The sequence below is a fragment of the Crocodylus porosus genome, unplaced genomic scaffold (assembly GCF_001723895.1).
Source record: "Crocodylus porosus isolate Cpor-Errol unplaced genomic scaffold, CroPor_comp1, whole genome shotgun sequence".
NCBI lineage: Eukaryota > Metazoa > Chordata > Crocodylia > Crocodylidae > Crocodylus > Crocodylus porosus.
The window spans coordinates 10729865-10748326 of NW_017728909.1; the positions used below are offsets into that span (position 1 = coordinate 10729865).

The window sequence follows — 18462 nt, forward strand, 5'->3', positions numbered from 1 at the left end:
ACAGCCCAAGTATCATACAGCACAGATGGGTACAGAGGAGTTACAGTACGGACCTCGGCGATGTAGATCGGCCCACGTGAAAATGTTTGCTCTCTCAACGTGGTGTTTGAACTTCAAAGACAACACACACACAGACTTCTTTTCACTGACTGTCAGACATATTAATATATTTGACTGACCTGTTGTAGCTGAAAGAAAACGATGAGAAAAGTGAATTGGCTGCTTTTCCTAAAACATACTACCTAAAACTAAAATAAGTGTTTTTAAAATTGCATTTTGAAACCTTCTAAAATTCAGAGACAAACTGTATCTTCCTGATGAAAGAGACCTGCAAGAGTCAAATGCAGAGATAACTTTTTCCCAACTGAGGAAATCTTCTCCCAGTTAAACGCTTTGTTTTTTAATATCCATTAAAGATCTATATTTACATCTCCGTCTCTATATATACTCCCAGGCAGCATGTCACGTTCAACGGCAGCACATAAGTGGATTCACTTACCTGCCGGTAACAGACAGGAAACTTGCATTTTAAGAACTTCTGGTCTCATTTATTGTATCAGTTGCTATTTTCATAATGTTAGAGGAAACACTTAGCAAAAGAGAGAGAGAAGGAGAGAGCGAAAGGGGGAGGGGGGCTCGGCTAGTTAAGAATTAATTTTAAATGCCGCAGGAAATGTTAACCTGTAATTTTGTTAGACAAGGGATGCCACACTTGTAGAATATTTGCAAAGGAGCTGTGTTTTCATACTACAGAGGATCTAGTTCTAAAGAGGACCTGCAAAAAGGAAGAAAATGGGTTCACCGTCTTCTCTAGCTCTTTTAAAAATGTATAAAAGAGTCCTTCCCCCACCATCATTGTGTCTATTAGAAATGCAGGACTTCCAATAATTCTATTAAAGAAAACCCCGAGGATGGTAACATTGGAGACCCACACCAGGAGAACCCGACAGAGTAAAACAAGATCTGCTTTTTTTATTTTTTTGCTGTAAAAACTTAGTGAAAAGTTTTGGAATAGCAAGCACAAACCCAAAACATGCAGAAACACTTGGGAGAAAACATGATGGTGTTAAAAGATTAAACAGTACTGCCCTTTCAACCATGCTTGGAGAAAGACGTCCCAGATCTCTAATGAATCCTCCAGGAAAAAACAGGGCAGGACAAGATGCAATACAAAAAAAAGAAAAAAAGAAAGAAATAACAGAATCATAGAAAAGTAGAGCTGGAAAAGACTTTCTGAGAACATATAGTTCACCTTGCTGCCAGGGGCAAGATCACCCCTATGCAAAACATCCTACATAAACCTATTGCCCAACCTATCAGTAAAATTACATGTTCACCCTGGATACAACCACAAAGCATAACTCCCTAACCTGCCACAGGTAAAGCAGGGGGACAATAGCAGCCAATGTCCTGCTGCTGCGAGAGTTGGTAAAATATGCTCAAGAGATGCAATGTCAGAAAGGCCTGACATTTGTAGCAACAGGAGGGGAAAAAAATCCTTCCTGACCCCACGTGGCAGCCAGTTAAGGCCAGAAGCATGGGTAATACCCACAGCAGAACACAGGCATACCTACACCTATATATCATCCCTGACCAGTGGCTGTCCAACCTCTTCTTGAACACCTCCAGTGATGGGTACTCTGCAACTTTTGGCAGTCACTGCATTGCCTCATGGTTCTGACAGTGAAGTTTTGCCTGATATCCAGTCTCAACCTACTTTGTCGCAACTGCAACATCGGCCCACATCCTACTCTCTGCAGCAAGAGGAAAAAAGGATTTTCCCTCTTTTTTTTTAGCTCCCTTTCAGGTATTTGAAGACTGCTGTCACCTCTCCTCTTAAGCACCTTTTGCAAGCTTCAGCCTCTCCTGGTATAGTTTGCCTTCCAAATCCTTTATTATTTTTGCTGCCCACCTCTGGACCCTCTCAACTTCTCCACGTCCTTTTTAAAATGTGGAGCCCAAAACTGCACACAACGCTCTAGATGAAGCCTAATCACTGCCCATTAGGGAGGCACTATCGCCCGCTGTGCCTTGCACCTAATACTTCTATTTATTCAGCTCAAAATTGCATTCACCTTTTGTGCAACTACACTAAACTGCAGACTCGCATTGAGTCTGATCCACCAAGGCTCCCAGATCTTTCTTGGTGATGATGCCATCACCCATTTTGTATCTGTTTTTGTTTATTTTTACTGAAATTTAGCACCTTGCGTTTATCCATATTGGATGTCATCCTATTAGCTCCAGCCCAGCTTTCAAACTGTCAAGATCCTTCTGAATCATACTCCTGTCCTCCAGCACGGTTGCAATCCTTCCCAGTTCCGTGTTGTTTGCAGACTTGCTCAAGTAGCTCTCAATCCCAGCATCCAAATCATTACTAAACATGTTGAACAGCAATAGGGCCCTGGAGAGACCCTGGTGGCACTCCACTTGAAACCTCCTGCCATTCTGACATGGATCCATTCACAGCCCTTTGCTTGTGGCTATCAAGCCAGTTGTCCACCTTAGCCTAGTTTTGTCAATCCCACATTTCTACGATCTGTTTATGAAAAGATGACATGGGACTCTGTCCAAAGCCTTGCTGCCTTTCTTCCATCCACCCAGTTACTTTATTGAAGAACATTTGTTTGGCAAAATTTGGTCTTAGAAAATCCACGGTGGTTGCTTGTGATCAGCTTTTCCTCATCCAGATGCTTGCAAATAGGCTTCCTGCAGCCCCGTGTCCTATAAAGCCACAGAAGAACCCACTTATCTCTTTATCAAGGACATGCATCATTCTTGTAAGTCAAAGCCTAATGTGTGACAAGACCCATTCCTCACCCCATTCCCAAATCAACTTAATACCCCAGAGCGTGGTTCATGGGCCAAAAATCTGTGTGTGGACAGTTAACACACAAGGGAACCAGGGAGCTCCCTGTCCACCTCTCCAATTCTCTTTCCCGACCTCCTGGAGGATCCTGACCATGAAGCAGCACTCAATTTGCAGCTGGAGAACTGTTCATGCTCGCCTCGCTCTGCCTCCATTCCCACAACTCTCCTGCTTACCCCCCTCTGGCCAACACAACTTTGTTCTTCCTTCCGCTGCTTTTGCTCCCAGACTTCCCTTTGGCCCGGCTCCTCCTTCCCCTCATCCAGGTGCTCAAGGACTCACTACAGCACTCTCCTATGGCTACCAACGTGGCCCCAGTTTCTTCTTTATACCCCTGAAACCACCTTTTGGACTGCCGAGTAATTCATTCCAACCAACGCACTTCCTCTAGCATTACAGAATGATGGACCAAACCCAAAACACTGCCATGGACAGTCCCTTGGATCACTGGCAAGTTTGCCCAAGAAAAGGGAAGTTAGTTGGGGACTAAAGGCACCAGTCACGAATTCAGGAAACCTGGACACAATTCTGAGCGGTGGCACCGACTTGCTGAGAGGTCTGTATCCATTCATTCGGGATAGGAAGTTCCAAATAATGTAACAGCTGATAAGATTCTTTGGGTAAATGTGATATCTTTTATTAAACCAATAAAATGTTGGAAAGATTGTTCTTTGCAAGGTTTCGGGCTACAGCTAATGCCCCCCAAAGAACCTAAATTGCACTTCAGAAAGGCTGTAAGGAGCCTACATCTCAATGAAAGTCAACAGGACACAAACCCTTAAATCACTAAGCTCTCTTAGTCTCTCCAGGTCTCTCCCTGTAAAATAAGGCGAACAATGGCACTTCCCAGCCTTACCCGAGTTGGGAGGATAAATACAGTAAGACAGAGACCCTCAGCTCCGCCAGGCATGAGGGCCACACAGGAGTCTCTTTTATTTGTGGGCCAGGTTTACAGCTTGGCCTGCCACGATTAGCCCAGCGACTGCAGCCCAGTTCCCACCAGGCGCTAATTGATTTCAGCCCGAAATCCATAAAAAGCAGCTCCCGCCGCCCCTCTTTGCAAGACCTGCCACATGCAGATCCCAGGCTGTGGGGGGGGCACCGGGTAGTCCGAGGTCAGCTGCAGTGATTTAAGTGGGAAGAGAGCGTGGCATGACCCTGGTTCAGGATGTATATGGAAATGTAACCACCGCACACAGTATATTTTTTATTTGGAAAAAGTGACACCCTCCGTCTCCTGTACAGCTTCCTCTCCGCATAGCTTTGTTTAACTACCGGAGCCCATGCCAAAAGGCCTGCCAGCCCCTCCACACAAGTGTTGCAGTGCCCTCTAGCGCTCTGTTTTGGGAGCCGGGCCGTGCGTTTCCCCAAACCAGCCAGGCATTAGTCACCAAGCAGCGAGACTTGGCAGTTCCTGTTCACACGAGCGCGCCTTTCAGTTTGATTGATGTGGACTGGCTCCCTGAGTTTCATTCTGACTGTTGGCTTTCAACGCAGCCTGAAACCTTGAATCAAAGCTATAGCTTTGTCTGGTTTTCACAGAAACGGGAAGTTAGGATTCCCCCATTCTTCTCCGCCAACAAACTTAAGCACCTCTTGCTTTCCCTTCTGTTGTCTTCAAGGAGGACAATGGCTTGCGACCCGATTCCCGCCTGCGGTGAGCTCAGGGAAGCAGATGTCTAGCTATGGTCTTCTTTCTACATCTGGGGGAAGCTAGCAGGCCTACTCCAAATCTTCATAAGCAGCAAGACAGAAATCTCTCTCCAGGACCACCAACTTGCTGAGGTTGTAACAGAGGCACAACGGGGTCTTACAGCTCCAGTTGCCTCGGCATGTCACCAGAGATGTCCCAGATTGCACAATGGTGCCTCAAAAAATCTGGATCCTCAAAACGGTCCGGGTGCAGTTCTTACCGAGCATCAACACCTTGACCTGCTGCGGGAAGAAAGAGAGTGACTCGGCGGCCCCATCATTTGCTCTGAAAGATTCAAATCTCTATGAAACTTGGGATAAATTTGGAGGTGGTAAGAACATTTTGTTCCTGGTTTCCTAAACCATCTGAAGAGCAGAGAGAGGACTGGGACAATGCAAAGTCGGACATTTTCAGGACCGCCCTGAGGTCTGGAATCTAAAATTGTTAGATTTAGATTCCAGAGATTCCCTCCTTTACACACACACTTGCTTATTTGTTTGTGAAGAAACCCTTAAAAATGTGGGACAAGCACAACCCATATCAAGCACTTTGTACAAGCTGGCTGACAGCAGACAAGGCTGGCTCGGAGAAATGTGATCCCCTCTATTCTGAACTCTGACAATGAGACGTGGCCTGTCAGATGGATCGGTCTTTTCCCTGAGGTTTCTGGAAGTGGCCGTGTTGACGATGTCCTGGATTTGCCAAGTTCAATAATAATCACTCTTTTCTAACACAGCTGCAACGCTCAGGAAAAACGTGTCAGTGTTCACACTTATTATGAGCAACATTTATACGGCGGCAGTGTGAGATCAGGGCTTGTAAAAGCTTTCTGGAAATTTGGGGTGAAAACTCAGCCAGCCTTTTCCTCCCCCTCCTTCTCCAGCATGCTGTAGGTTTGCAAGTGATCTTAAAGCCTGCCCACAGCATGGAAAAGATGCCGCTCTAATTTGCAAAATAGGGTCAGCCATTCTCTGCATCCCTGATAGGCAACAGTGACATTAGGTCACGCACTCTGCCTTTGTTTTCGCTGTCTTGTAAAAAAACACTCAAGTTCATAAAGGCTAATGAACTCTGTGCCCTGCAAACCAAACTCATCCTTGACTTCTTTCCAATGTCTCAAAGACAACAATAGTGCAAGTATCTTCCGCCTTTCCTTGCAAGTGACCTTACTTCTATCTTGGGAGTGACCGTTTCATTAAAGAGGGTCAGAGGTGATTAAATCAATGCATTCACTCAGCCTTCTGCATCTCCCAAAGAGACTGCCATTATCAATTAAGGTGAACCGCCTATAGAAGAGGCTGTGAAAAGATCACACCTAACTGCAAGCCACAGGACAAAAAGACCAAGCTCATTTCACTCAACAGTGGAGCTTCAATATGGTCTTCCCATGAAGCACCTTGTGACCTATCTGCAAGTGAACCTTGGCTTCCAGACAGGGACTTTCCACAGCAGTTTTAGTGGTTATGTACTGCAAAGACCCTTGGGATATGGGAAGCTAGCCTGTTACATTGAAATGGCATCTCTGAAAAATGGCACACACGAAAATGCAGTGGATTAAATTCAGTGGGTACATAAACTAGCATCAGTTTTATAGGCAAGGATGTCTTGCATTTGAAAGCTTGTCTAACCTTATCCCAGCTACATAATTGGCCCAATAAAAGATACCATCCTAAAAAATCCTTGCCTCTTGCATAATTTCTGGACCATCATAGCTACATCGATCTTATGCTACCACAAATTTTACAGTAAGTGCAAACCAGGGGTGTCAAACATATGGTCCGTGGGCCAGATCCAATCTGCAGGGGTGGGTCATCCAGCCTGCAGACTCCTTAGACTAGAGGACGCACCTCTGTAGCTGGATTTGGCCTCTGGGGCTGGATGTCGCAGCTGCTGGTGCTGCTGTGTCAGTGTAGCTCCAGCACCCGGTGATTACTGCTGCTGCTGTTTACATCCCCCACTCGGCCCTTGCCTACTGCTGAATCGGGGGGGCTTTAGTCATAGCTCTGAATGCAGCTGGACTGAATTACCAGTTTATCTTACTGTGGGGTAAGTGTGGACAGACCGAACAATTGCAGTGGATGCACTCTGAGAAGCAGTAACACTCACCTTCTTTAAAATGATACAACTGCTTGTCTGTTCATGTCGTGGGTGGGAAAACAAATATGATTTTGGTGCCAAGGGTAGGGAGATAGAGCACTGGAAGAGTATTTCTATTAGCAACCTGGATGGTACCACATTGGATTGCCTCAGTGATCCATTTAGTAACAGTGTCCCATTTGCAACCTGAACAATTGCCAGATACTTGAGAGGAGCAATATATTCCCGAGTTACATACTATTATGTGCTGACCTGCTTGGAGGAAACAAAATGATCAACGGACATGGGAGGGGACTGCTGTAGTGATTACAGAAGAGATGCACGTGCTTACACCAATTTCAGTTTGGCAAGATAGCAAATATTTTTTCTCTCTTTTTCCTCCTTTCTAAGTTAGAACACAAACCAGCATGCAGACGTTGCCCAAAACACATTTACCATGCTTGGGACAGATCTTAGTGATGCTCTGATGCTCCTTCTCCATTGTTTAGGAACGCTGTCACAGCCGCGACCGATGACAATGAGTTCAGAGCCATGAACGACCTATGGCAGATTTACAATCCCTGCACACTAGACGTTTGGGAGGAACGTATGTGCCCATACAGTAATCACCTAGCTCAAGGATGTGCAAATGCTGCTCCCTGGTTGCTGTTCCCTTCTTCATTCTGGCTGATCCTGCGGCCAAGAGCTCTGCACTCCTGCTCCCTTCTTTGGCTTTTGCTTCCTGCCCCCACCCCAGGGGATTGCAGCAAGGAGGATGCGGAGCAGCCTCGCAGCAGTGCCAGGGCAGCGGGGAGCACGATGCTAAGGAGCTGGGAGGGGGGCGGGGGGGGGGCGTGGACGCTGCCCATAGCCAACAAGGTAAAGGTGGGGGGCATGGCCCCTACTAATGCAACCCCCAGCCACTAAGCCCGGATCTAGCTCAGCACACGTGATCACACTTGCCCCTAGCAGCCGTCTCCAGTGAGGTTTAGAGCCTATTAGACAGCTAATATGATTATGCCTTTAGCTCACATGCCAGAGGCTGGACTCCCTGCCCACACCGACAGTCGTGCATCGTGACACCTATGGACACGTGGGTCCAAGTCACTGGGCTCTGCAGCAGCATGACCCTCCCATCCTAGGGCCTGCCTCTCTTCCACCTGACCTCTTAGGCAGGTGCAAAGTGGGCGCTGGCTGCAATGCTGGACGGGATTGCTGATGGTAATTACTGGCTCAACAGGGTGAAGCATGCTTGCTCGCTTGCCAGAGAGTGCTGAATGGCAGATAGTTGCTTAGCAACCAGAGGCAGCCAGGATATATCCTCTGGAAAAATCCAGTTTTGAAGGGGTAGGGGCATGGGTGGGCTAGAGAGTTTGCAGCATTGCATACAGCAAGCAGAGATGCAACTAAGTGATTTGGAAACCCAAAGGAACAATGGGGAAGGTGCCAGGGGAACTACTCCAAGTAATGGGCACTGTACCAAACAGCTGGGTCTCAAGGCTTCAGCAGCACCCGACGCTGGACTGATAAGGCTAATAAAATAACAATGACATTTTCAAGAGCATCGTCTATCAGCTCCAAGTACCTCTGTGCCCAATCCATCATCTGCCTCTTAGATGGCAACTGCGTTGCTTGGGAGAGAGGCTAACATACAGACTTTTCCCCTCTGGCAATGGGATCACAGGGACGAGGCAGCAGGGTGAATGACTTAGCACGGCCAGGAATCCAGGTGCTTTTAACCACTGTGTTGTGTAGCACCAGTCTGGATAGCATAGAGATTAACATGACAACTGCACGTGATCTACACTAGAAATCCTACCACTACCACCAGTTACCTCAGCTAGGGAAATCCAAGTACAGGCCTTAGCTAACTACTTCAATGGCATGCTGTTATTACCACCAAGCGGCTTTGCAGCTTCACACCATATGATTTTGGAGCTCTCCAGCCAGCGCCACTGGACTGGAGACCACGTCCCCAAACTCACCATCACAACAGTGCAATCTCAACTGGCAGCCTCTGCAGAGAGGTCAAGGGTTAGATGAATGATGGAGACTCATCTCCATGTTAGGGTTGAGGTCTATACAGTGATGAAGACTCGCACTCCCACTGCTGTCCTCTTCCAGGGATGCAAAGGCTATTCGTTTGGTGCCAATCACACGTGCTAAAATTCACTAGAGAGAACAGTGCAAGCTCCCCCTTTCTCTGCCACCTGCAACAGAGCTCCCTGCCTTGGGAGGAAGTTGCATGGCGGCTGTGCTCATTAATTGATTGCACGGAAGTGAAGCAATCCTAATATAGGCAACCCCTGCTTAGCGCTCTTAATTGGTTTCCGAAAAACCGAGCATTAACCAAAACCGAAAGTATCTGACAACCCAAGATGGCGAACACAATTCTTTTTAATGACCCAAGATGACGACCACGAGCATTATAATGAAACTCGCTGAGCGCTAAGTGAAATCAGGTGTCAATTTAAAATGAGTGTTATAGCAAAATAGCGCTAAGTGAAACAGCGTTAAGCAGGGGTTGCCCATATTCTAAAGGACTTACAAAAAGAGCCGAGTCAAACCACCACTGCAAACAGGTTTGGGAGAAGGCAGTCCAGCCAGCTGTACTAATCAAAGCTCCACTGTTAATGAAAAACACCATCTCACCCAGACCTTTTCTCTTCCTTTTGTTTTTTAAATCCAACAAAGAAGATGGACAACGGTAAACAAGAGAAAGCAAGGGAGGAGCACAGTACATCAGGCTGGATCTTATGACTATTTATTCAAACCCAATCTAAGTGACAGCATATGGACTTGGTGACCTGTGTTTAATGTATGCCACTTTCAGGGCATCCGTGTCCACTTCGTTCTGCAGAGGACCATTTCATGCTCTAAGAGGTATATAAGCAAATAAATGAGGAGAGATTTAATGGCACATAGGGATGGTTTGGGAAGGCCTGGAAGTAGGAGTCCAAGTGTTCACCCAACAAACTTTCAAGATATTGGGGGACAACCTTAATTGAGGAACTTCTTATAACGCCTTCCAGACCCTCCATGCAAAACAGCTGTCACAGATTTTTTTGCTTTCACCTATCAAATAACATAGGATCTCTACCGGCAACATGCATGTGCAGCTACCAGCTCTTCAGCAGTAGAGTTTTTCAAGGTAAGATTAGATTTCAAAAGTTCGCTTGCAGTGTTTCGAATGGGGGAAACCTTCACTGAGGAGGGAGAGAAGTGCACAGACAGACATACACACATACAATAGGCCGGGAGCCCGTATCAATCTCTCCTTGTAGGGAGTTTGCGTCAGCAAGCCATTCTGTTCTAAAATAGAGATGATAGTTCTTCATTGGGGGTATTTCTTTCCAATACTAATGTTGGGTGCAAGTCTTTGCTTTATGACTCTCCTGAGACAGCTTCTTTAGAAGCCTCTTTGTCTAGACCATGACTGACAATGCAGCTTCCAGTTTACTGAGAAAAGGGAACCGTAGGAAATTTGCTTCTTGCAGAATTATTTTTAAAGCGTGTGCAGTTACGTGACTCCGTAAAATCTGTCAGCGTGTCTGTACAAATATACCGCGCACTCAATGACACGGCTAAAAATCCACTGCCATCCACTGTCAGCAAAATATTGTCATGTCATCTCTCTGCTGGAATTGGAGCTCTGTGCTTTGAGGCTTTTAAATTTGGAAGCAAAGAGAATCAGTATAGGGATGAGAGCCAGAAATGCCTTTGATCTGATTCCAGTGCTATCACTAACTTACATGATGTGAGGCAAATTACTTTATCTTTGTGCCATAGTTTCCAGATTGTAAGAATGGAAAATAACACATTACTGCAATGTTTATATGCTGGTTTGTGGATGCATAGTAGCATTACATGCCGATTTTTTTCCCTAGCACAAAAGCTGCAAAATATTGCCTTTAAGGATAACAATGCCCCAGGCAGAGATTGAGTCACTAGTTACTATTTGCAGTGTCCTTTCAAAACACCTGCTGCCACTGAAGCTATCAATAAAATTTCCCAGAGCATTTATGGAAATAGGATTCCTCTTAGGCTTCTTCCATGTCGGTGACACCACCAAACCCTTCACCAACAGATGCTGTCCAAGACTGCTTTGAAGTCCAGAGGCTTCATGTTGACGAGAAGGTCCTTTGGGGCAGGTATGTCTATTCTTGATTAAGGATTTCTAAAGCCACTCTCTCTTTTGAAGTTTGCCCTTTTCTGAAATAACTACAGGTTTCGGGCTAAGCTAGTTTTTAAGATGAAAAAATCCTAAAGCTGGCTTCTCCACTACCTTACATGTTCTGCAGTCAGCCATTCTGAGTGGCAGGGAGGGTATGGGGACACGGAGGAGCAGAGGTCTAATGTTTATGACAATGCTCCCTCTACAGGATAGAAAAATATTCGTTACTTTTAATTAGCAATACTGTACAACAACATAACTGGTCATGTCAGTGCAACATACAACCTACCCATGTTCAAGAAGCGTTTGCTTCTGTCTAAAGAATGGTATTGCCAACCCAGCTGTGTTAAAAATCAAGAGACAAACTCTTAAAAATCATGAGATTTGGAATGTAAATCATGAGATGCTATTTTTGAAGTATAAACCAATACAGGTATTATTGACTGTTGATTTATATATGCCATTAGTCACTTACTTAACTTCTATTTCGTCGGAGATTTATACAAAAACTATATTACTACAACTGATAATGCTTTAGAAAAAAAATTAAAAATTCCTACCTGCTATGACTGAGACGACATCTGCTGGACTGTTGTGCCGTTAGCACTTCCCCAGCACAGACGCAGACAGCACTCAGCAGGTAAGTCTGTGGGTGGGGGACAGATCGAGGCCCCCACAGTGAGGGAAGGAGTGGAGCAGGGGTAGGGGCTGGGGTGAATGGGGCCCCGGGGCTGGGGTGCGTCGTGCGACAGAGCCACGGGCGGCTCGTCTAGAAGCATGGGGGTTGACGGGGAGTGTGGCTCCCTGCCGCTGTGCACACTGCAGGGGGACATGGGGGGCATGCGCCCCATGGATTTGCGCATGGGGCACAGGCAGGCTGCCTGCTGCAGGCTAGGGCTCTGCACCATGACGCCTTTGTCCTGAGAGCCTTGCACGATGCCACATTGTGGCTCCTGTCACTGGGCAGGCAGGGGACGTGCAGCGTGGCCAGTGTGCAGGTCCTGAGGCAAAGGCAGTAGGGTGCAGAGCCCCAGCCCACAGTGGGCAGCCCACCTCTGCCCCGCACAGAAATCCAGGGGGCACATGCCCCCCCCATACCTCCCCTGCTCCTGCCCCACTCCCTCCCTCACTGTGGGGCCTCGATCTGTACCCCCTGCCCCTTCTCCTGCACAGACTTCCCTGCTGGGCATGGCTCTACACGCACCGGAAGAAAAAATCCCGAGATTTGAGAGTTCTGTCGCGGGATCATGAGTCAGACTTAATTTTACTTAGAAATTGCAACTCTCGTGATCATTTTGCAAGAGCTAGCATCACTGAAAGAACGACACACAAGAAAGACAAAAGAGGCGGTGGATATGTCAACACACCAATGAACTTTTTTCAAGGTTGTCTTCCATGATAGTTTCATAGTTTCATAGTTTCTAGGGTCGGAAGGGACCTGAGTAGATCATCAAGTCCGACCCCCTGCCATGGCAGGAAAGAGTACTGGGGTCAAACGACCCCAGCAAGATGTTCATCTAACCGGGAAGGCACAGGCTGATGATGGTATCATTTCATTTCTCATAGCTACTTGTGTACTTTTCTCTCTTATGTTTTATAATTCCAAAATGTGAACCAGAAACAGGTGAACAACTGGGTCTTCACTGCATCTTTGCAACCCACTTCCGGGTTGTGACCACAGACAATCATCTCACCTCTGTGACGCAAACTTCCCATCTGCACAAAGGGGCTAGCATCATTCAGGAGTATTTACCTTACATCAGGCACGCGCGTATTCAGTTGCTAATGCTCGCTGTAAAGAGGGCGCCGGGATTCTGAATTGACATTTGTAGAGCTCTGGGGCCTCCTTGTAATTTAAGGGTGATCTGGGATATTCTAACTCGGAAGCGATTAGAGAGAGGAAATGTACCTAATGTCATGCCTGTCAATTCGTCTTCTGTGCCTCTGTCAAACCACATGTCAACCAGGAAAAAACTAAGAGGATAATGAAAAGATGCTGCTGCATTTGAGCTCAGCTTCTTTGTGCTAGCATTGTAACAAAAATCCATGAAAGAAGGAACAGGTACTACAAGCAAAGAATATTGACCTTCAAAAGTTATTTCTCCCTTCCCTATGTCCTTGAAAAAACCCCAGGTAGCAGTCTGTTTGGGTAAGATTTTCAAAAGCATGTAAGGGTACCTGTAGTCATGCGGGGATGCTGCTCCAATGTGCTGTAATTACAGTGTGTCGGAGCAGACTTGATTAATTGAGTCTCTAGAGCGTGATAATTAGCATGCTCCCCGTCTCATGTATTTGGCACACCCACTGAACGAGCTACAGTTAAAGTGCCCCCACCACCATTTTGAAGCATGGGATGCTGAATGCATGAGACACTGCGGGTGCTTTAATTAGAGCGGCTCGAATTAAAGCATCCCGCTCCTCCCTCCCACTGCACACCTGGAGCACACGTAAGAAGCCCTAAGTGACTTAGCCGTCTAATTCCCTTTTTCTTTTCATGAAACTTAGGCACCCATGCAACTTAAATGCATCTGAAATTGTTACACTTTGTCATCGTGAATTGAGTACTACCCATGGGCAGCTAGAGTCCTACAATGTACTGCATGCCACATGTCGCTGTTTCTTTTCAGGAGGCTTTCCAATCTGAGAGGCCCCGTGCCAATACGAGGAGAAGCACAGGCCCCACTGCAAACTGCTTCACCCCAATTCTTTCATATATCACAGACATCTCTGTAATTCCCTTGGAAACAAAGGTGGGTTGTTACCAAATACAACAAAACAATTTGGGTCTGGATTGAAAACACAGAAAACAAAGCAGCGATCAAAATTTTATATCCAGCAGCATCACCGGGAACAAGATTTTGCTTTGCAGATGTCCTAATACACATGCCCACAAGATGGCAGAATGCACCGTGCCACTTAAAGCATAATCTACCCTACTCCTCTCAGTAAAAAATGGTATAAATATTTCAGTTTCCAAACCAAAGCCTGGGACAAGAGTTATTACCCAGAAAAAACTGTCAGTGAAGATATTTTCTTCATTCACCCCATTACAGTGTTGATGTTACTGAATAAAGATATTTTCTCTAAAAGCTACAGCTGGGCTCTAGCAAGAAAACTCTTGGTTAAGACCCTGAGTACTGCAAGAGTTCAAAGGGGCTCAGATCTTAAGTTTCTACTTGATCCATCGTAGATCCCACAGCAAACATCAGCTACCCATCTCAGCCCTAAGACGTGTGCGTCCAGGAACAGAGTTAGATACAGACCCCATTTCTGGTGTAAACCCAAATAAAAGGAAACCAAATTTTCAAGGCAACATGGAACAGGTAAGGAGGCTCCCTTTCTCCCAATCTTGGCGCTCCAAATGAATGCACTGTGGCCTAGGAATGGCTCCGAATTCTTAACCAGTTAATGTATATATGATACACACACACATCTATATACACACACATATACACACACACACACTCTCACACATATACATACACATACATATACACAGACATATACACACACACACTATTATATACATATTATGTATGTCATGGAACTGTAGCAGAAACATATTCAAGCATCTGGTCTAATTTTCTCCTCCTACTGGTTTGTTCCCTCACTTACAGGGAAGTGTCAACACACGCTTAGCAAGCCTTGGCAAGAGAACAGGACAGGAACTGTCCAGTTAGAAAGCAAAAAGTTGTTATTAATGGTTTTTTATAAGCTGGATAATGATACTGTTTTAGGATAATGATGCTCTTTCATAGCAGTAAGATTTTTCAACACTGAGACAGGGGAAGATCTCGTACCCTTCTGAGCTGAAAAGATGTTTTGGGGGCTTTGAGATAAAAATAGTGTCAATTTGGGAAAAATGAATGGATGTGGAATAAGAAGGGGGTTCTTTTAACACTCTCACACTGATACCTTTCTGAACATCCCTGAGATTCACTGAAACCAAGGTAATGCAAAACAGCAAAACAGTCATTGCCAGCACTGCATGACTACATTCAAATCTAGTTAACAATGATACATCAGGATTAAGCCAGCTGTCAGGAAGTGTTTCACTTGTCAGCATTGCACAAGATAAACCCATGGCAGTAATTGTGTGGCATTTAGCTTCCATATACGCATGTGATAATACATGAATATATAAGCAAGTCTCGGAAAGAAATGGAGCATTCTACTAATCTGCCTACAGGCAGGGTTGAAATACCAAATTAAACATTTTCACTAGGTCTTCAAGATGGAGCTTAAGTCTGGCTGACTGACAATTAAGGACCTTGAGTAACACATGACTATGCTCTCGTCTCAAAGGAAAGCCATTATCAAAGGCTCAACACAACCCAGGAAAATCAGGCTCTCCTTCATCCTGGTATAAATCAGGATTACCTCACTGAAGTCAGTGGATTTAAACAGGTGTAAGACCAGTGAAAGGGGATAATTAGGTCCATAGTTTTCAATGAAGGGTATGGCTTTCACATCCCGTGTGAAAGGAGCCAAGCTCCCCTGGTGAAGAGGTTCAAACAATGGCATAGTCTATACGGCCCTTCATTCTTCTAACTTAAGTATGTTGGCTATCACTCCGTTGGAAGCACGTCTGACCTTACAAACCAAAGCCTTGCTATCTTCACACAAACTTCAAAGAGTCTTAAGTATACTTAAGAGTAAGGGTTTGTCCCATCATCCTTTGCCATTATTTTGTCTCCTCTACTATTATACAGTGAGTGTTGTTATTGATGTAGTTTCCACCTGGCTACTACCTCTTTTCCACCCCAGAGATGGGTGCATTTCAGATGCAATTGGGAGGAAGCATTGCCTTGTGGACAAGGTACTAAAGGCCAACCTGGGAGATGTGAGTTCAGGGCTCAGCCTTCTTGCACACCCCCTTGTATGACCTTAGACCACCCACTCAGGGCCAGATTCTCTATTTCTACTTCAAGCACCTAAGCAGCACTTACGTAGCTGCCGAACTGCAGTTTTTGGCACTTACAGAGTTAGGGATTTGCCCTGTGCTTCCTTACTGCAAATGCTCAGTCATTTGCACTTTGGCTGTGTAGGACATGTCTAATGCTGGGAAAGTTCTGAACCTTTAGCTGGAGAAAATTCATGACTAGTTGGTGTTAGATACCAAAGGAGCAGGGGCTGCCTTGCCTTTTAGCTCAGTAGGTCAGTGGCTGGGGCACTTGCCCCGGAAGTAGAAGCCCTGTGATCTAGACCAGTGAGTCTCGACCTTTTTTGTACCAGGAGCCAGCAGTAAACGTGGATGGCCAATCTTGATCTAGTAAAGAGTTTAAGTAGAAAACAGCCCCCTGGCCCTGCTGGTGCCTTTCACTGTGAATCCACAGCCCCTCATCCTTCAGCCCTGCTGGTGCCCCTCACTGTCGACTCGCTGCCCCCTGCATGTGTGGGGCAGGGTGTGGGTGTGTGAGGCAGGGGGGCACATGCCCCTCCAGATGTGTGTGCCCACAGTGGGCACAGGGCTGACCAGCACGGGCAGAAGCCACCTCTGTGGCCTAGCAGGCAGGACCCATAGCGGGATGGTGGAGCGGGGTTGTGAGTCTTGTTGTTGCTGTTCCCACCAGCAGGACCCCTGTGCCACCCGCAATACCAAGAGCATGAGGTGGGGAGGGGACATGCTGCCCTCACCTCCTGCTGCCAGCTGCTCATGCACTGCCATAACCCAGCTGCCACTGCTGCATCCCACAGGCTGCCTGCACTGCCTGCCACCCCATCTCTACTCCGGGGTAAAGCCATGGGCTGAGGGGAATGGCAGCAGTGGCTGGGCCATAGCAGTGAGCAGCTGGCAGTGGGAGAAGGTGATGACAGTCAGTGTCTGGTGTTCAGGCACCTAAACAATGGGAACTGGGTGCTTGAACCCCTTGAAGCAGGGGTCAGCAACCTTTAAAAGTTGTGCGTCAGAACAACCAGGCCAGTGGTGTGCACCCAGACCAGGCACTGCTTCCCCCAGCGCCAAGCCCCTGTCTGACTGGGGCATGAGTGGATTTTTCAGCCAGTGGGAGACTGAGCCTGGGCCAGGTCTGGGCAGCTTGCAGCTGCACCCATGCCACTGCCTCTCCTCCCTGCCCCCTATGGTGTGAATGCAACTGGAAGCTGCCCAGCCCCAGCCCAGTTCTTCATCGGCTGGAAGCTGTGTCTGAGCTGTAGCAAGAAGGTGGAAGTGGGGGGAATAGGGAAAAGCAGCTGTGATGTGGGCACAATTTCCATTTGCCTGGCTCCAGTGCACTTCTTGCTGCATAACACCAGGACAGGCCACAGGCAGAGGCAAAGCCCACCTCTGGCTCCATGGCATGGGCCAGGTTCAGCCCTGGGCTGTATGCTGTTGACCCCTGCCTTGGAGAACCTGGGTTTGAGTTTCTCAACTGGAAGTGGTGTCAGACTCAAAGCTCTTACATTTGGTCAGCTGCCCAATGAACTAAGTCAGCTAGGTGGTTGCCCTAGTGAGGCTGCTGTTACACAACAGTATGCTTTGCATTTGACTAGCCTGCTAAACCTCTCATCATGTACAGTTAAAGGAAAGAGGGAGTCCACCTTCCTGATTCATGCTAACATATGGAGACTAATAACACAGCAGCCACAGCATGGATAGACAATGCTTCTGACACATACCTGCCAGACTGGAAGGACCTTCTCGATGTCGTTCAGGTTGATCCCGTCTCCATCCTCATACTTCCCTTTCCCAAGCCTAAAACAAAAATGAAACAAGAAGGTCACTTAAAGTTTCCACAGTTAAACTTCTGCCACAGCACAAAAAAGGAGGAGGGGTAGTTTCCTGCCTTGAATGGGAGGACTGGTGGGGGTACACACATAAACCCGTGCACACATACACAGGCACACGCATGTAAGTGGGGACAATCTTTGGGGCAAGTACAAATGGGAGATTTGCCCATCCAACATCTTTACCTCTTCTTGAGTGTCCACTTTCTATATAAATGTAGGTCAGAACAACATTACCCACACCTGACTTAAAATTTGCAATAGCAGTTCAGTGCAACCTCTACAATCCACCAGATGCTTGGGTCTAGGTAAAGAAGGGGGTGAAAAAACCCACAACTCTCAGCCTGGACTCCCAGGTCCAGATGCACAGCACTAGCATAGTGACTGAGGCTACTCTTCCACCAGGGTTGCCTCCACAGTATTCTTAAATCCTTGTTCACTCACTGGAAAGGGTTTTGGCTTTCCAACCCAAAAGATCATGAGGATCTTCGTCTCCCTCCAGTGGCTGGTCTCTGTAAGAAGTTTAGAATCAGCTACAGCTAGCGAGCTTAGGGCTAGACCAGGGGTGTCAAACGTATGGCTCACAGGCTGGATCTGGCCCATGGCCTGCCTTCCAGCCCGCAGTGCTGCCCCATGGCTCTGATCAGACCCATACGGGGCATCCCCATGGTGCATGGCTGGTGCTCCAGACTAGCTGGAGAAGGAGGAGGGGGAGAAGGGGAAGGATAGGGAGTCTGTGGGCTTGATCTGGCCTGCAGACAGACCACATGCCACTCATTCAGTGCATGGAGCCAGAAGAGTTTGACACCCCGAGATAGACCCATAAAGAGATGTGGGCTTTGTGGCACCCAGTACCTTGCTCCAAGGATTATTTATGTATTTTACAAGTGGCAGCCACTGGACAAAATGCATAAACCATCTTAA

The 18462-nt window shown here is 46.8% G+C and overlaps 1 protein-coding gene and 1 long non-coding RNA gene across 7 annotated transcripts in view; both read right to left on the reverse strand.

Annotated features, from left to right (window-relative positions):
• Window positions 1-18462, reverse strand: part of CTIF (cap binding complex dependent translation initiation factor) — a 331179-nt gene that overhangs the window by 175981 nt on the left and 136736 nt on the right. For all 6 annotated transcript variants that reach the window (XR_002100346.1, XR_002100345.1, XM_019531783.1 and 3 more), the window contains one exon: window positions 17431-17506. Coding sequence is in view for 4 of the 6 variants with exons in the window: in XM_019531783.1 (XP_019387328.1) it covers window positions 17431-17506 (76 nt within the window). In the remaining 2 variants the exon portion in view is untranslated. The remainder of the gene's footprint in view (window positions 1-17430; window positions 17507-18462) is intronic.
• On the reverse strand, window positions 8790-12123 carry LOC109307736. The gene is made up of 3 exons (XR_002100348.1): window positions 12011-12123; window positions 10041-10042; window positions 8790-8800 (listed from the first exon to the last, which is right to left on the reverse strand). It is a non-coding gene; the product is annotated as an uncharacterized LOC109307736 (long non-coding RNA).